Below are 16837 nucleotides of genomic sequence, written 5' to 3'. Positions count from 1 at the left end.
ACAGGTTTAATGTCATCCCTATCAAATTACCCATGACTTTTTACACAGAACTAGAACATATAATCCTATATGGAACCATAAAAGACCCAGAATTGCCAAAACAATCCTAAGGAAAAAGAATAAATCAGGAGGCAAAATCCGCACAGACTTCAGACAGTACTACAAATCTACAGTAATCAAAACAGCATGGCACTGGCACAAAAACAGACATATGGATCACTGGAACAGAACAGAGATCCCATAAAGAAACCCATACACCTATGGTCAATTAATCTTTAACAGAGGAGCCAAGATTATACAATGGGGAAAAGATAATTTCTTCAGCAAGTGGTGTTGGTAGAGTTGGACAGCTGCATGTAAATCAATGAAGTTAGAACAAACCCTCACACCATACACACAAAAAAGCTCAAAATGGCTTAAAGACTTAAATATAAGACATGACACCTTAAAACTCCTAGAAGAGAACATAGGCAAAACATTCTCTTATATAAATCGTAGCAATACTTTCTTACGTCAGTACTTTCTTAGTCTCCCAAGGCAATAGAAATAAAAGCAAATATAAACAAATGGGACCTAATCAAACATAAGTTTTTGTACAACAAGGAAAACCATAAATAAAATGAAAAGACAACTTACAGAGTACAAGAAAATACTTGCAAATGCTGCGACAGAGGAGATCCATCTCCAAAATATACAAGCAGCTCGTACAGCTCAATATTCAAAAAAAATAAACCACCTGATCAAAAACTGGGCAGGAGACCTAAATAGACCTTTCTCCAAAAAGACATACACAGATGGCCAATAGGCACATGAAAAAATGCTCAACATTGCTAATTATTAGAGAAATGCAAATCAAAACCACAGTGAGGTAGCACCTCACACCAGTCGGAATGGCCATCATCAAAAAAATCTACAAACAATAAATGCTGGAGAGGGTGTGGAGAAAAGGGAACCCTCCTGCACTGTCGGTATGAATGTAAATTGGTACAGCCACTATGGAGAACAGTATGGAGATTCCTTAAAGAAGTAAAAATAAGGCTTCCCTGGTGGTGCAGTGGTTGAGAGTCCACCTGCTGATGCAGGGGACACGGGTTTGTGCCCCGGTCCGGGAAGATCCCACATGCCGCGGAGCGGCTAGGCCCGTGAGCCATGGCCACTGAGCCTGCGCGTCCAGAGCCTGTGCTCTGCAACGGGAGAGGCCACAACAGTGAGAGGCCCACGTACCGCAAAAAAAAAAAAAAAAAAAAAAAGTAAAAATATAGTTACCATATGATCCAGCGATTCCCACTCCTGGGCATATATCTGGAGAAAACTCTAATTTGAAAAGATACATGCACCCCAATGTTCACTATTTACAATAGCCAAGACATGGAAGCAACCTAAGTGTCCATCAACAGAGGAATAAAGAAGATGTGAGATATATATATAGATACATATATATATATATACACACACACACACACACACACACATATATATATACACACAAAATATTACTCAGCCATAAAAAAGAATGAAATAATGACATTTGCAACAACATGGATGGACTTAGAGATTATCATACTAAGTGAAGTCAGACCAAGACAAATATCACATGATATCACTTACATGTGAAATCTAAAAAATGATACACATGAACATATTTACAAACCAGAAACAGACACACAGACATAGAAAACAAACTTATGGTTACCAGAGTGGAAAAGGATGGAGGGGAGGGATAAATTAGGAGTTTGGGATTAGCAGATACAAACTACTATATATAAAATAACCAACAAGCACCTACCATATAGCAGCACAGGGAACTATATTCAGTATCTTGTAATAACCTATAGTGGAGAAGAATCTGAAAAAGCATATATATATCTGAATCACTTTGCTGTACACCTGAAACTAACACAGCACTGTACATCAACTATGCTTCAATTTTTAAAAAAAACTAAAATTTAAAATTCAGTAACAATTAGATTTCACCATACACCATCAAGAAAATCAAAGTCAAAATTGTAACAAAACATATAAAAGATATATACATAAAGTGTTAATTGTTGAAATGCCGCTACTCTGTTCTACTAAATGTAGGGAAGGAAGAGGTGACTCACAGAATGTGACCTATAGGAGGAACAACTTTCCATGGCAATAAAGCTACGTTCGGCTTTCATCAGAATATTGTGAACATTCTCGAAGGGATTATAAACAGAATTCAGAAAATGAAATTCAAAGTGGGAGTTCAACAGATACATTCTCAACGTTCACCAGTACTGTATGAAAAGTCCTCGTTAAACTTTGTGCTTTCCCTTAGGTGATCATCTATAAGATTAATGTGAATTACACAAGGTGGAGTATGTAGAGGGCCCTTTTATAGCATCGTTCTGCCAGGGTTTTTAAATGCCTGCCTTTGTATTTGGGGTTACAACTAAGTTGGCTCTAGGAACACTGTGTTCATAGTCAGAGGCAGACTTACTATATAAATGATTTCTTCAGATCTAACGAAAACCAGCTGGCATTACATTCTCTGGAAGAATGAAGGTTTGCCTATTGTTCAAAGAGAAAAAAACTGAGAGTGAAAATTGATCATGTAAGACAAACCCAAAATCACTTGTGGCGCAGCAGTGAGTACCAAACGTATGTGTATAGGACTTTGCTATTTAATTTTAAACATGTTTTGGTTTTATAGCATAGTATTAGAACTACAAGTTTATAAAGGTTATGCCAAGTTCTATGTTTGTATAAATTTAAACAACATTGTAATAAAAGTAGCTTAAATTAATGCTAAGTTCATTGTTTCCCCTTTAAATTCAAACATAATTTAACTACAAGAAACTGTAATACAATAAATAGTTTCTACCCTCAGGTTACTTATAGTCTTGAACTAGATTTCATATTCTTTTACATTGCTTCTTCGAAAACCTCATTTAAATTGGATGGACTAGATCAAAATATCAATGATAAAACCTTAATTTGCTCAGCTGCAAATCCTTGCTCTGTCTGCCCTTTTGAAATGTATGAACTTAAGCAAGTTACTCCATTTCTCTTCATTTTAGCATCCTCATATATGAACTGGAGATAGAAGGCTTGTTTTGGCAATTAAATATTAATAATAGCTAGCTCTCTTTGAACAAGTTACAGGAAAGCAGCCACTTTAATCTTATCAATCCTCACAAATTATTATTTCTATTTTATAGATGAAGAGACAGGCAAGAGAAATTAGTTGAACAAGGAATTACATATGTAGTACGTAGTTAGGCTTTATAGGATCTGAATTCAGATTGGGTTGGTAAGTAGCAAATTCTTCTGCACTATGTTATTTTGCCTAAAATAAACTAAAATGCTTAGCATAAGTCTAGAGCTTAGTAGGAACTCCATAAATATTCCTTCCTTAAGAAAATTATTCTTGTTTCTCCTGTCTCTATATCTCTTCTCATATGAGTTACCAAAAACCTCAGATCACCCTCTAGTGATAAATGATTCTAACTGCAGACTTTGAGCCTTGGTTTAAGAAAAAGAGTGAAAGAATATAAATATGAAGGAATTAAATGCTAGGCCACGGTATGAAAAAATGTGCTTTTGTTGGGATTTAGCATTTAGCAAATTGCTAGCCTCCTAGATTGTTTGCATTCTTTCTTTCCCAGTAAGCAAATACCCCTTATTTCTCTGATAGTAGAATAACTTTTGAGTTTTATTAACTAGAATTATGTTTTTGAAAGTATGGTCAAAATAACTTTTTTCCCCAAAAATATATAGTACACCATTGTGATCATTAGAACTTAAATATCATCACTGATGATAGTAGAGAACTGAGGCAAACTTCTTTTGATGACTTCAGTACCTTCTATGCTGAGGTCTTGGTTATAGTACTAAGAATGACAAAAGTCCTTAGGTATGTAAGGTATACTAGCTGATTCGATATGCCTTTATAAATTTTTTGTTTTAGACTATAGGGACAAAGTTATATTACTGCTATAATCTAAGCAGAATTTACAAGGCAAATTTTAGACCCAAAAAGAAAAGGTAGCCATTGTTTATAGCAGACTAAAGTATCATTTGGGAGAAACTCAGCAGTTACTCAAATGATTTTCATGAGGATTAGAATGTATTTCATTGAGAGAGACACTAATACTCATCAGGACAGAATCATATCTTTTTTCTTTTCCGAAAGAAAATCAATAATGATATTCAGTCAGGTTAGCCATAAAGGACTGTTTTGTACCGTAACATCTAACACTCATTTCCAGATCAGAGCAACCATCTCTTTTAACTGCACAAATATTCCTTGGCACTCACAGTTTATGGCTTATATAGGTGGTTTAGCCCAGGGCTTTCTGGCTCAAAGCTGAGGCTGGCCCCAAATGAGCTGGGCTGACACTTTAGAAGGTGTGATGAACAGTCTGCAACTCCCAGGCAACCTGTCACAGGGAGATTTGAAATCCACTTGAAATTACGTATGACTGGTGGAGCTTCACCTGGAGAGGCCTAATCGGGATTGTTTTCGATTCAGTAGAAATAAAATAAGCCTGTTCATTGTGTCAGAATCCATCTCTAGACTACAGAATGAACAATAACCTAAAATCAATGCCAACCCACTGGATTCGGCTTACATGCGTGAGAGTTTGTTCCAGGGTGTTTTATACGGTACTTTCATCACTCTGTGTTTTCCTTTTAGGGCCTACTCTTCCCAAGACTCATGTCAAAACAGCCTCTCTTGGGTTGGCTGGAAAGGCAAGATCTCCTTTGCTTCCTGTATCTGTGCCAACAGCCCCTGAAGTGTCTGAGGAGAGCCACAAACCAACAGAGGATCCAGCCAATGTAAGACCATCCTTGAACTTCATGCCCCATTAAGGGAAGCACTGCTGTGCAATGCAGTCTAAGCCAACCAGCATTCTCCATTAACCCCAAGCCCTTGTTGTTCTTATTGTTTGTTTAGTTCTGTTTTCCTGCACTTACATATGAAGAGAAGAAACTTTAGGGAAAAATATTATATCAGGGATTTAGTTATATTAAAAAATCGTTGGTACTTAAAGCCAACCTTATAAATACAAGCAGATAGCAACAGAATGAGTGACTTTACATACATATATGTATATATATACACACACGTGTATATATATGAATATACACGTGTGTGTATATATACATAGATAGATATACACTATCACTATCCTATAATATGAACCACATGTGTAATTTAAAAGTTTCAAAGAGTCACATTAAAAGATGTAAAAAAAAAATTATACACACACACACACACACATTTTCATCAATGAGATGAAACACCTTGGCATACCTGGAAATATAACTATATAATTATTCTTTAAAATAGAAAAATAGTAATAAAGCTTATACTCTGAGGAGCTTTCTGAAGTTATACATGTCACTTATAAAATCATAAAATAGCCTAGAAATACAGAATTGAGAAGAGGAAAACACAAAATGAAGAAATGAAGGAAGGAATTTAGGAAGAAAAAAAAAAAAGAAGGAACTGGTATATTTAGAGGGGAAAGTTTAGTTATTTAATGAGAGAAAAGTTTGCCAACTCTAAGGGAGGCAGCTAAAAAGTGATCAAATTAGAAAACTCTGAAAAACTCCATGGAGACCAAAAAAAATCGAAATTTTGAGAAAGCAAACAATTCCCCCAACAATGCATTTTGAGGGAGATTTAAAAAGACGTTGCCTGAAGGCAGCAATTTAGAAAACTCTGGAGTCTTTCTGAATATAATTCAAGAGAAAACATTTAAAAGAAGGCTAAGGTACTAACACATATGATACCTTGAAAAATTAGAGGACTGGAGGGGAAAAAAAGACGCAAAAAAACCCAGATTAGAATCATCTCATTTGAATTAACATAAATTTTTTCTTGATTTTATTGTTTTCAGTACTACAAATAATAAAATATTTTAACACTTGGAGATCAGACAGTCTGGATATGTGTATGTGTGTGAATGTTTGCAGAAGTATGTTACATAATTAACATACTTTCATACTTAAAAGATTCAAATTTACAAGAATCTAATGCACTGCTCTGTCAGGATATAGCTGTTTACATATTGCAATAGTTTAGTGTCACAGTTGTTAGCCATACCTTAATTCAGATCAAATTCCTAAATTTATATATCTCATCTCATAAGGAATCATGTCAGGTGGCCCAGTTTTTGCACTTAAGATTGACTCTAAGGGACTTCCCTGGTGGTGCAGTAGTAAAGAATCCGCCTTACAATGCGGGGAATGCGGGTTCGATCCCTGGTCAGGGAACTAAGATCCTACATGCCATGGGGCAACTAAGCCTGCACGCCACAACTACTGAGCACACGTGCCTCAACTAGAAAGCCTGTGTGCTGCAAACTACAGAGCCCATGCACTCTGGAACCTGTGCACCACAACTAGAGAAGAGAAAACCTGGACTCCACAACTAGAGAGAAGCCCGTGCACTGCAACCCCACGTACTGCAAATAAGACCCGATGCAGCCAAAAAAATAAAAATAAAAAAATAAACTGTTTTAAAAGTTTGATTAAAAAAATATAGTGACTCCAAGGAGTGACAGCCAAAAGTATAATACGAACAGCAATAAGATTATATAATCTGTTAAAGGAAATATAGAAATGGGACAAATAATGTAGATCATCACTATTCTATAAAAATATAATGTGAATCACATGTGTAGTTTAAAACTTTCTAGGAGCCACATGAAAAGATGTAAAAATAAACAGGTGAGATTACTTTTAATGATATATTTCATCTAACCCAATACTTCCAAAATATTATCATTTCAACATGCAATAAATATAAACATTTATTAAGATATTTTACTTTTTTTGTATTAAGTGCTCATAATACGATGTGTATTTCATGTGTACGATGCACCTCTATTCAGGCTATCCATATCTTGAAAATCCAGTAGCTACATGTGGTGTGATGTTGCTGTATTGGACAAGATCTAAATAATTTGAGAAAACTACACAGATAACTATGACCTCATTTTGGGAAAGGAGTTATGAAATTAATCAGTTCACTTCAGCATCCCTCCTCATACCTAGGTCAGTCTTTTGGGCCAAATTGGCTACATCTTTCGATCCCTGTTAAACTCTGAAGGTTACACATTACATGACCAGATCATTCACTGGCAGGCTGAGATTCCCACAAGAAGGTACCATTTCCAACCTGTTTAATACCACAAGTTGTTTCTTCTCCACCAGTGTTCTCATGGCATCCAGGGTGTTTATTTGGCAGGACTTAATATACATTCTGACCATAGTACTGAGTAATGCTTCCTGGCCTCCACAGAGCAAAACATCATGCCTCAGGCCTCAATTTGGTTCAATAAGTTCATCAAATGAATGCGCTCACCAAGAATAACCAGGTAGAGTCGGTATGTATACGTCAAAACAAAGGGTATTTTGAGAAGGGAAAAGAAAAAAGATGCTAACATTTATTGAGCACTTAGCACTCGCCAAACTGACCTGGGGAATCCTCCCAGCCACCCAGTGAGGTAAGCTTGCTATTCCCATTTGACAAATAAGGAGACAGACTCAAAAGGTCAAGTCTATAGAAGAACTGGGATTCAAAGCAACACCACAGCCTTGTTCTCCCCACTGGCTGACCATCAGAATTAGCTGGGAAGCTTTATAGAAGGAAGAGATTCTAACCTGTCCTTGACCTACTGAATCCAAATCCCCGAGGCTAGTGACCAGGGGGTCTGTGCTCACTAATAGCGAGGTATTATTCATGGCACGATTCTAGTGGCTCACGGTAAGGGAGAGTTACAGACAGTATGGTCACTAAGATTCTGCAGTTCAGGCTTTCCATTTTATCCACCAATCAAACCGTGTCATAAGGTCACCTCTACAACCACGAACAGAGGCAGGTCTGGTTTGGGGTGAGAATTCTGTTTTCACACACAAACTAAGGTCATAATCCTCAGACTTTTCACTGTTCAGGTCAAGTTTCCACACATAAAAAAGTGCCTATGTGGTGTTACAAAGAAAGGAGACCTGGTGGTAAATTCTGTTCATATCCTAATGGAAAGGAAAAGGAACATGTTGACTATGTACCATGTGCTGAACACTGATAAGCACTAAACATGTCACAGGATGCTGAGAATAGCCTATGAAATAGATATCGTCATCATCATTTTACATCTGAGAACTACACGTCAGAGAGGTTTACTAACTTGTCCAAGATCACACAGTTTGGTAGAACTTGATTTGAAACAAGATTTTTTCTGACACTAAAGCCTTTGCCTCCTCACAAGGATGAACACAGTGAAATAGCAGACAGTCATTCATCACTGCCTCTTTTATTACCAGCATCTTCCTTCAATGATGATATGCTGAGTCCACAGCCCCTGGCTATGGGCCGCCGTGCCATGCATGAGAATACGGTGAATCATTTAGACATGGCCCTGCCTTAACCAAAGGAGTGCACCGATATCCACCTGTACTAATTCTTTGCTCTCATTCTCTCTGTAGGTGTATGAACAGGATGATTTGAGCGAACAAATGGCAAGTTTGGAAGGGCTAATGAAGCAGCTTAACGCTATCACAGGCTCAGCCTTTTAACACACATTGCCGAATTGATGAGTTGAATCTTCCGGGACCTTTGCAGCATTACCAATTACCCATAAACAGCACACCTGTGTCCAAGAACTCTCTCCAGTGTACAGGTTAACCGTCAGGACCACTGAGTTCTGGAAGATCCTGAAGCAGTTCAGAAGGAATAAGCATCCCTTCTTTCATAGGCATCAGGAGTTTCAAAATGATGACTCTGGGGTCCCTTAACAAAAGCAAAGATACATCTTCACTGCAATATCAAAGCTGAAGCTGCTAGAATAGTCCTGGGCCTTTGCCACTGCAGTGACCACAGTGTCATGACAGATGCTTACGTTTTCCTTCATCAAGGCCTGTCATTTTCTTCTATGTGTAGGTCTAGTCTTACAAAATGCAAGTGCATTATTGAAGCCTGTACCCTGCCATGGCAAATCAGCGCAAGCTCACTATTTTATTTTCAGATTTAAGGTACAAAGCACCCATGGGAATTTTCTCACCACATAGCACCAAAGGATTGGATGTTTTTCTGACAGCACAAAAAAGTAAACAAAAGGCAGCAAATGCTTACGTTTTGTAACTCAAGTCATTCTTGCACAGGTGGTGGAATTCAGCAAGTGGCTATAAAATTCACCCATTTTAGCAAGTATTGGTAAATCCACTCTTGGTTAACATTGATGTCTGGAGAACAGGAACATTTAGAAATCTGCAACTAGTGGCATCCTGCCAGCAACCAGTCCATTTCCTAAAAGAGGATACAATATGCAATCTTTTCAGACACATGATAATGACGTGCTTAAGCTTGTAATAGGAAACTTTAATTTGGGTGGCTTTCATGCCATACCACACTGTGATGATATTTCAAAGCTTCACCAAGTCCATCTCCCTCAGGAGTCTGGCTAGACTCCACCCCATCCCTCCCTGAGTTCCCCTTGGCAACCAGCCCTGGCCAGGTGGCTGTCTCCACACATCCCTTGGCCTCCTGACCCACCTTTCTGAAACCCTCTGTGGAAATGGCAGAGCCATCACGAGGGAGGGGAGGAAAATGGAAGGCAGTTTCAAACAGTACCTTCTCTTGAGTGATGTCACTTCCACCAGCAGAGTCCTCACTGACTTAGAGCAGGCCGTGTTGGTAGGTGACAACCACCGAGCTCTGTTGTCAAGGAAACCTTCTGCACCATGCCTGCCCAGAGTCAGAGAGCAGCAGAGGGGAAGCCATCACTTGACACTTGGGACACATCCTAAACCCAGTGGATACTCTTTAAAACTGCATCTTCATTGTGACATAGAATCTTAAACTCCCACTGCCGTGTTTATCTACAGCTTGCAACTAGGTGAAATTAAAAAGATTTTGTGTGCACCCTTTTAGTTTTTGAATTTGAAGCTGCATTTGGAGTTAATCCATTTATGCAGCTGAATCGCCAAAAGGGAGCCAGTCTGCATATTTATCAGTTAGGCAACTTGAAAACCCAGTAAGAGAGTTTCAGCTGAATTATTCCTTTCAGCTCTGCCTTTGATTTCAAGCTTGAGTAGGTCATAATTTTAAAAGAGCATGGAAGGGATAGGATCTTTACAGCCTAATAGCTCCTTTTATTAGGTGGGTAATTATATATGAATCCCTGAATGAAATATTTTGAGTAAAATGGCACTGTAACGGAAGTAATAATTCAGATTATTTTTTTACAGTTTTATGTCGGGAAGGAAATCTTATGTCAAAGAGAGGGCTTGTTCAAATGGTTCATTAGAAAGTCCGGTCCATTTGTGAAATTGTTCCTTCAACAAAGAGTGCTTGATCAATTTACTTATATTTTCATGAAGTCCTTCTGAAGAGCTATGTGGTGTTATCCTATGGGGCAGATAACTCTTATTCAGCATCTAGGGTGCTTCGGAAAACAACCCTCCACTGACGTGGAACAAGGCATTTCATAACATAATATTGAGTCTTACCGAAATAATCCGTTAGCTCAGAAAAGAAAATGTTCATTAGACCAGCCTTATCTTCTCGAGGTCCTAGGATGGCTTTCCCTTTCTAATCCTCACAAATATGGAACAGACTCTGAAGGCATTTGACATCCGAGGAAGGTCATCCTGAGTGTCCAGTTTGGAATGAGCTACAAATCTCGGATTTCAGGGATTAGTCACATCTTCAATCTCTAGACTGTATCTGCACAATCAAGAGAACTAGCATTTTCACAACATACTAGACTCCTCTGAAGTCAGTGACCCTAGGAAATACATTTTTTAAAATATAGGAAAATATACATTATTTGATTTCAGTGGATGCTCTTGAAACTTTCTTCATTAAACAAATCCAATGGTTTATTTCAGTAATCGGCAATGCTAATAACTCTTAGCTCCATGCACTGTATATAGAGTAGAATCCATTTAAATTCTCACAAGAGACTCCTGGGAGATGTACCCAATGGTTTGAATATGAAACAACTTGACTGCAACTCTGTACAACTCTGCTCCCCGTTCTCTCAGATAGTTCACATGTGTGTACAGCTGCTTGCCCAGGCTTATAGGTAACTCTTTAAGTTCCCAGTCTCCTGATCTCCTGACAAGAAGAAATCTGTCTCTGAGTCTGGTTCATGACATACAGGGCCCTTTAAGCTCATAAATCTCTTTGACTCCCATAGCGATGCTTGACAGCCAACCAGCAGCTCTGCCACCAGGAGTCATTTCTCCCCGAAAAAGAAGAAAATAAAACATGGCGGGGCATCCTCAGGCCTTCCCTGCACTCTGCTGAACTGTCAGGCAAGAGCCTTCTCTTGAAAAAGTTTGGTATTTTTCATTTCATACTGATAAGAAAGCTATTTTCTTTCCTCTAGAAAGTTCTGCATCTGTTAAACTCACAAAAATGCAGATAGCTCAAAATGCATAAAACATATTTGGAGGATGCTCTAGCCAAAATTTAAATATTTCTTAGTGACTCACATTCAGTAAGAAACTAGTCATAGCTACCTCTTTGTAGAGCAGAGCTATAAGCTTCTAGGGTATTTAAATAATGGAACTTGATATTTGGGCATTATAAAATGCACACACAATTGAACAAGCTGGAAAAAAAGGAAATATATCAAGCCAGGGATATAAGAGGTGAACTTATTAAGGCTTCCTGGGAGGAGTTGGATATAACATTATTCTCTTCAAAATAAGGGTGATTCACAATGACATGTATGTTTTCGTCCCCTGCATTGGTAAGAGCTACAGAAGGAGAGCTGTCCAACATTAGTGTGCCATTCCAGACAACATTTGGAAACTGTAATGTTTGGCACTTGTTGGCTTTTCTGATAAAGAATCTAAGTACAAGTCTTTCTGGAAGGCTTTGTAGTCTGTGCTTGAAGATGGTTGCTCGTTCCTAACCACCCTTGTGATACATCTGTCTGTTGACTTTGTTTAAAGAATCGTCTTCAGGTCTCCTCCAAATGTAATAGAGTGTCTCATACATGACTGCTGGACTGGAATTCTAACCAAAAAAAAAAAAAAACCCACTTCTAAAGAGATCACCTTACCTTTTAGATAAAATTGTGTCCCAGACTCAGACTCCTTGTAGTTTCAGAATGTCCATTTCTAGTTCATGAGAGAGAGAAAAAATAGAAAAATTCCTTACTTTTAGCTGTGTTAATAAAAAACAAAACCGTCAGAACTTTAAAATAGATGAGGAACAAGTTTGCTTTCCCTTCCTGGACCAGTTTACTTCATCTAAATGCAGACCATTCCTAAAGCCAGAGGTTAGTATCCTAGCCTGTTTATAACCCATATACACAATAGAGAACCCCCAGCATTCTAGAGCAGCAGAGCAGTCATACACTCAAATCTACCGTCTCTTTTTAAAATTACTTTCAAAGCACCATTTTACTCATAATAATAATAATAATTTGTATTTCTCTGGTAACTTTCAGAAATCACTTTCATAGTGTACAGAAAAGCTTTTCACTTGATTCCAGCATTTCAAATTAAATCAGACTTTGGAAAAATCATAGATAGATGTTTTGTATGGTTTTCCATTGCATTTGAAATATGTGCTCCCATGCCTCAGTGTAACTTGCTATCCAAATACCTGCTTCCGAAATGTCCTGATTCTGAAAAGAAATGCCTGAGTAGTTCCTCGTCAGTGATATTATACAGGAGAGCACACACGAAGCCTGTTGTCTGGGCTCTCTGTTCCCGCTATTGCATAATGTTCACTTGGTGGAATTCTAGTTGCACTCTCTGAAGGATTTCTCCTGCTCTCAGTAGAGAGCCTTTGTACATTGTCATCCTATGATTTTTTCGTTGGTTGGAGAGCAACAGCAAAACTCTACAAGATGTCGCAAACACAGATGCATGGGCCAAGGTATCTCAGTGTGTTCTCAGATGCAAGAAAGGAAGGTTGGGGAGGAGGAAAAATGCTGTTTTTTATTATCGAAGGGTAAACCTGACAATTCTGAACTTTGTGAATTGTCAGCTGGTTTGGGGGCTGGGTGGGTGGGTCTGGGGTGTACTTTTTATAAGTAATATTTAATTTATTATTTAGAGTGGCTTCTTTTTGGATAATTTATGATACAAAGGGAGATCTGGTTGGGAATCTAGATACGGCTGTTAAAGCTGCAGTGTTCCATATCTCAGAGGGACCACTTTGGAAAAGAATCGTCCACTGCTGAGTATGAGGATACGCCCAGGCAAAGCCTCCACTGAATCGCTGTCATCACCGCCTTCTCCCTCTCCAGGGTCGTTCAAACACAATACCACCAAACCTACAATATTCTGATAGCATTTTACAGATCAATGCTACTCATTCTTTCAAAGGGCTTTGCGATTCAAACAAATTGTTAGTGTGCTAGTGGTAGGTTTATTTGGTAGAAATGGGTATACTACAGCTTTAACTAGCCTTAGTGGAAAAAGAAATTTTTTGTTGCTACAAAATGCCTTTTTTAAAAAAAAGGTATTTTGAGCCTACAAAGAGTTTCTTTAAATTGTCAGACTCTAGCATTGTTAACCAAATTAGACTAGTGATTGCAATATTTAAGTGTAAATCTTGTTCTATGAGAAAGGAAACTTGCTTACAGTTTAAAACGATGACTGTTTCTACACATGATCTTGTATACTACTACACGAGGAAAAAGGGGTTTTGTAATCACTGTAGAACAGTCTCATATTCATTTTTTATAGAAATGTTATTCCAATGGTGCATTTTTTGTTTAATAAATAAAGTTTTGATACAAAGTTCTTTCTTCATGTTATTTCTATTAAATGGCTGATACGACATGCACATGACCCTAACCCCTGCCTGTCTATTCTCATCCTCAGGATACATGCTGCCTTTTTGACATGTGTATCAGAGACTGTCAGTCCCTTTGGATCCTTTTCATCCACACGCTCAGTATGTTTTCTATCCCAACAGCCAATAAATACCCATGTGTGTGTCGGAGGGCTGCCTCGGGCTGCCAGAACTTGGAGAGTTGGAAATTCCAGATCAGATCTCACCAATAGCTGGTAAATACTCCAGCCCCCATGCCCTCATTGAGACAATTCTGCAGTGTAAGCCAGCTCATTTCCAGAGTCCCCCTGCAGGACTGAGCCAGAGTAACTCTCTGTGGGGAGAGAATGCTCCACAATATTGCACCCTAGATATAGCAACCATGTTTGGCTTGCCGCCTTTCTCTTTCCCTCTCCCCCTCTCCCCCTAGTGATTTCTCCTGGGAGCGCTTCATAATAAATCACTTTTACACAAATCTTCATGTCAAGGGCTGTTTTTAGGGATTTAACCCAAGGCAAAGACCCTACTATTTTTGTTCCCATTTCAACATGCGAACACCAAGTAAATATAATACTCTCTCCATCCTCAAGATATTTCATTCTTATCATGTCAACAGCAGAACATGGGGACACATACGCACTGAATAATATATGGCTATGAGTACTGAAGGATGAAGTTGGGCGTGTAATCTATTCTTTAAGAGAAAATCACACATTAATAAAAGTTTTACTAACTCTTTTGGGTAAGCAGAGAACTATTCAGAGAGTTTGCTTGAAGCCAATGCATCACCAGTGCCAGGACAGGTGGGGTTTTAAAGGCCACCTAGCTCTTCCCATCTTCTTCAACGCATAATCATTCCACCTAGAGAGAAAAAAATTGTGGTTAAGATCACCAAGATCCTGGAGAAATTGGAACCCTTGTGCATTGCTAGTGGGAACTAGTAAACTAGTAAACTAGTGCAGCCGTAAACCATCAGGATGGTGGTTCCTCAAAAAATTAAACATAGAATTACCATATGATAGAATTACCATATGATCCAGCAATTCCACTTCTGGGCATATATCCAAAAGAATTAGAAGTAGGGACTTAAGAGATATTTGGACACCCATGTTCATAGCACTGTTATTCATTATAGCCAAAAGGTGAAAACAACCCAAGAGCTCATCAACAAATGAATACATAAACAAAATATGTGTGTGTGCGCGCGCACGCATGAGTGTGTGTGTGTGTGTGTGTGTATAATGGAATATTACTCAGCCTTAAAAAGGAAGGACACTCTGACACATGCTACAACATGGATGAAGCTTGAGGACATTATGTGAAATGAAATAAGCTCATCACAAAAGAATAAATAGTGTATGATTCCACTTATATGAGGTACCTAGGGTAATCACATTGAGAGACAGAACAGTAGTTACCAGGGGCTGGGAAGATAGGGGAATGAGGAGTAATTGCTTAATAGGTACAGAGTTGCAGTTTTGGGAGATGAAAAAAGTTCTGGAGATGGATGGTGGCAATGGTAGCCCAACATTGTGAACATACTTAATGCTACTGAACTGTACTATACACTTAAAAATATTAAAATTTTAAATTTTATGTTAGGTATACTTTACCACGATTTTAAAAATTCCAAATAAGGATATTCCAGAGCCATTTTCTATAAATGCTGATGTTTATTCTATGACTCCTGAAATATATGTTAACACCAAAATGTTAAACTGATATGCAAGCCCTAGAAGTAACATATTTCCAACAGTCTATTTTATCTCACATATTCAGTTTATGTAATCGTCTCTTACAGAAGGATGCCACGCTTTCACAGAAGCTATCAGAGGTAGTATCTCCACGGAAAACCAGTTATTTGAAGAAAAATAAAATGGATTACTGCTGTTTGACCTAGACAGGAGAAGGTTAAGGGATAAACTAGCTACTCTCTCCACTGCAAATATCTTTATCAGAAGGATTTTGGAGTAGTCAAAAAATGATATACTCTCTATCTTAAATACCCTAAAATGCTATAATGAAGATAGATAGCAGATTGCATTAATATGCAGGTAGGAGAATTTAATAGATCTGAATGAAATTGGAAAATCAGAGAGGTTTTTGGAAAACCTCTCTGGAATTTTCTGGAAAATCCCAGAGCTGGAATTCAGAAAGGTTGACACTGCTCTCTTTCATGGAAATTTTCTTCAATTCATTAATTACTCATTTCCATTTATTTTGATGTGTTTTAAAGGTGCATCTGTAACTCTTACAAATATTTCCTGACTTCCACCCCATTATTAAACTTCTCATTATTTTTCACACATTATTCTTTTCTCTAAACATCCTTTGCATATTTTCAGGTTGGTCATTCACATCACAACTTTTGCTTTTTGTAAATCTTTGCCTCCAATAATGGTTTTAATTGTGCGCTTGGATTTTAAATTTTATTGCAGTTCTTCCTTTATTTACCCATTGCCTCCTTCATTTCATCATGCTGTCTTTTTATCCTATCCTGTTCTTTCTTCATTATATTCCAATTCTCTTTCAGATAGTTGATTTTTTTATAAATTTTTTAATAAATAAACCTGAAAACATCAGTTTTCTATGAAAGAACCTTCTACTGGTTTTGTAAAGGATTATCCTATCAGCTTATGTCTCATTACTTTAACCCATTCTTATCTTTATTTTAGATTTAAGTATTTTTAATCTATTTACTCTGAAATAAAGGAAGATCTATTTAGATCAACATGTGTCAACCCCCTGGTCATTTGAATTGCTCCTGACCCCATTTTATTTCCCCTTGTGTTCGATAGACTTTTTCCTGATTGCCAAGTGGAGTATATCTCTTCATCTGCTATCTATCTTCATTATAGCATTTTAGGGTATTTAAGATAGAGAGTATATCATTTTTTGACTACTCCAAAATCCTTCTCTTGAGCTTTGCTATAAACAGATGCCCTATCTCTTCTGTTTTCTACCTCTACCTGGACTACTGTAAAAAGAAATGTGCCCAAGCACATTAGTTCCTCTCTTACCCTTTCTGCCCAGTTCTGTTCTGACAGTTTAGTAAACAAA

General features: G+C 37.8%; 1 protein-coding gene across 1 annotated transcript in view; it reads left to right on the top strand.

The window, feature by feature from the left end:
• Window positions 1-8632, top strand: part of DCC (DCC netrin 1 receptor) — a 764559-nt gene extending 755927 nt beyond the window's left edge. The window contains exons 28-29 of the mRNA XM_060121767.1: window positions 4664-4806; window positions 8464-8632. Of these exons, the coding sequence (XP_059977750.1) occupies window positions 4664-4806; window positions 8464-8553 (233 nt within the window). The 3' untranslated portion in view covers window positions 8554-8632. The remainder of the gene's footprint in view (window positions 1-4663; window positions 4807-8463) is intronic.
• Window positions 8633-16837: the final 8205 nt, after the last annotated feature.

This window comes from Lagenorhynchus albirostris, chromosome 14 (genome assembly GCF_949774975.1).
Source record: "Lagenorhynchus albirostris chromosome 14, mLagAlb1.1, whole genome shotgun sequence".
In the NCBI taxonomy this organism is placed as follows: domain Eukaryota; kingdom Metazoa; phylum Chordata; class Mammalia; order Artiodactyla; family Delphinidae; genus Lagenorhynchus; species Lagenorhynchus albirostris.
The sequence above is the reverse complement of the archived record's forward strand: the minus strand, read 5'-3'. Positions and strand labels throughout refer to the sequence as shown.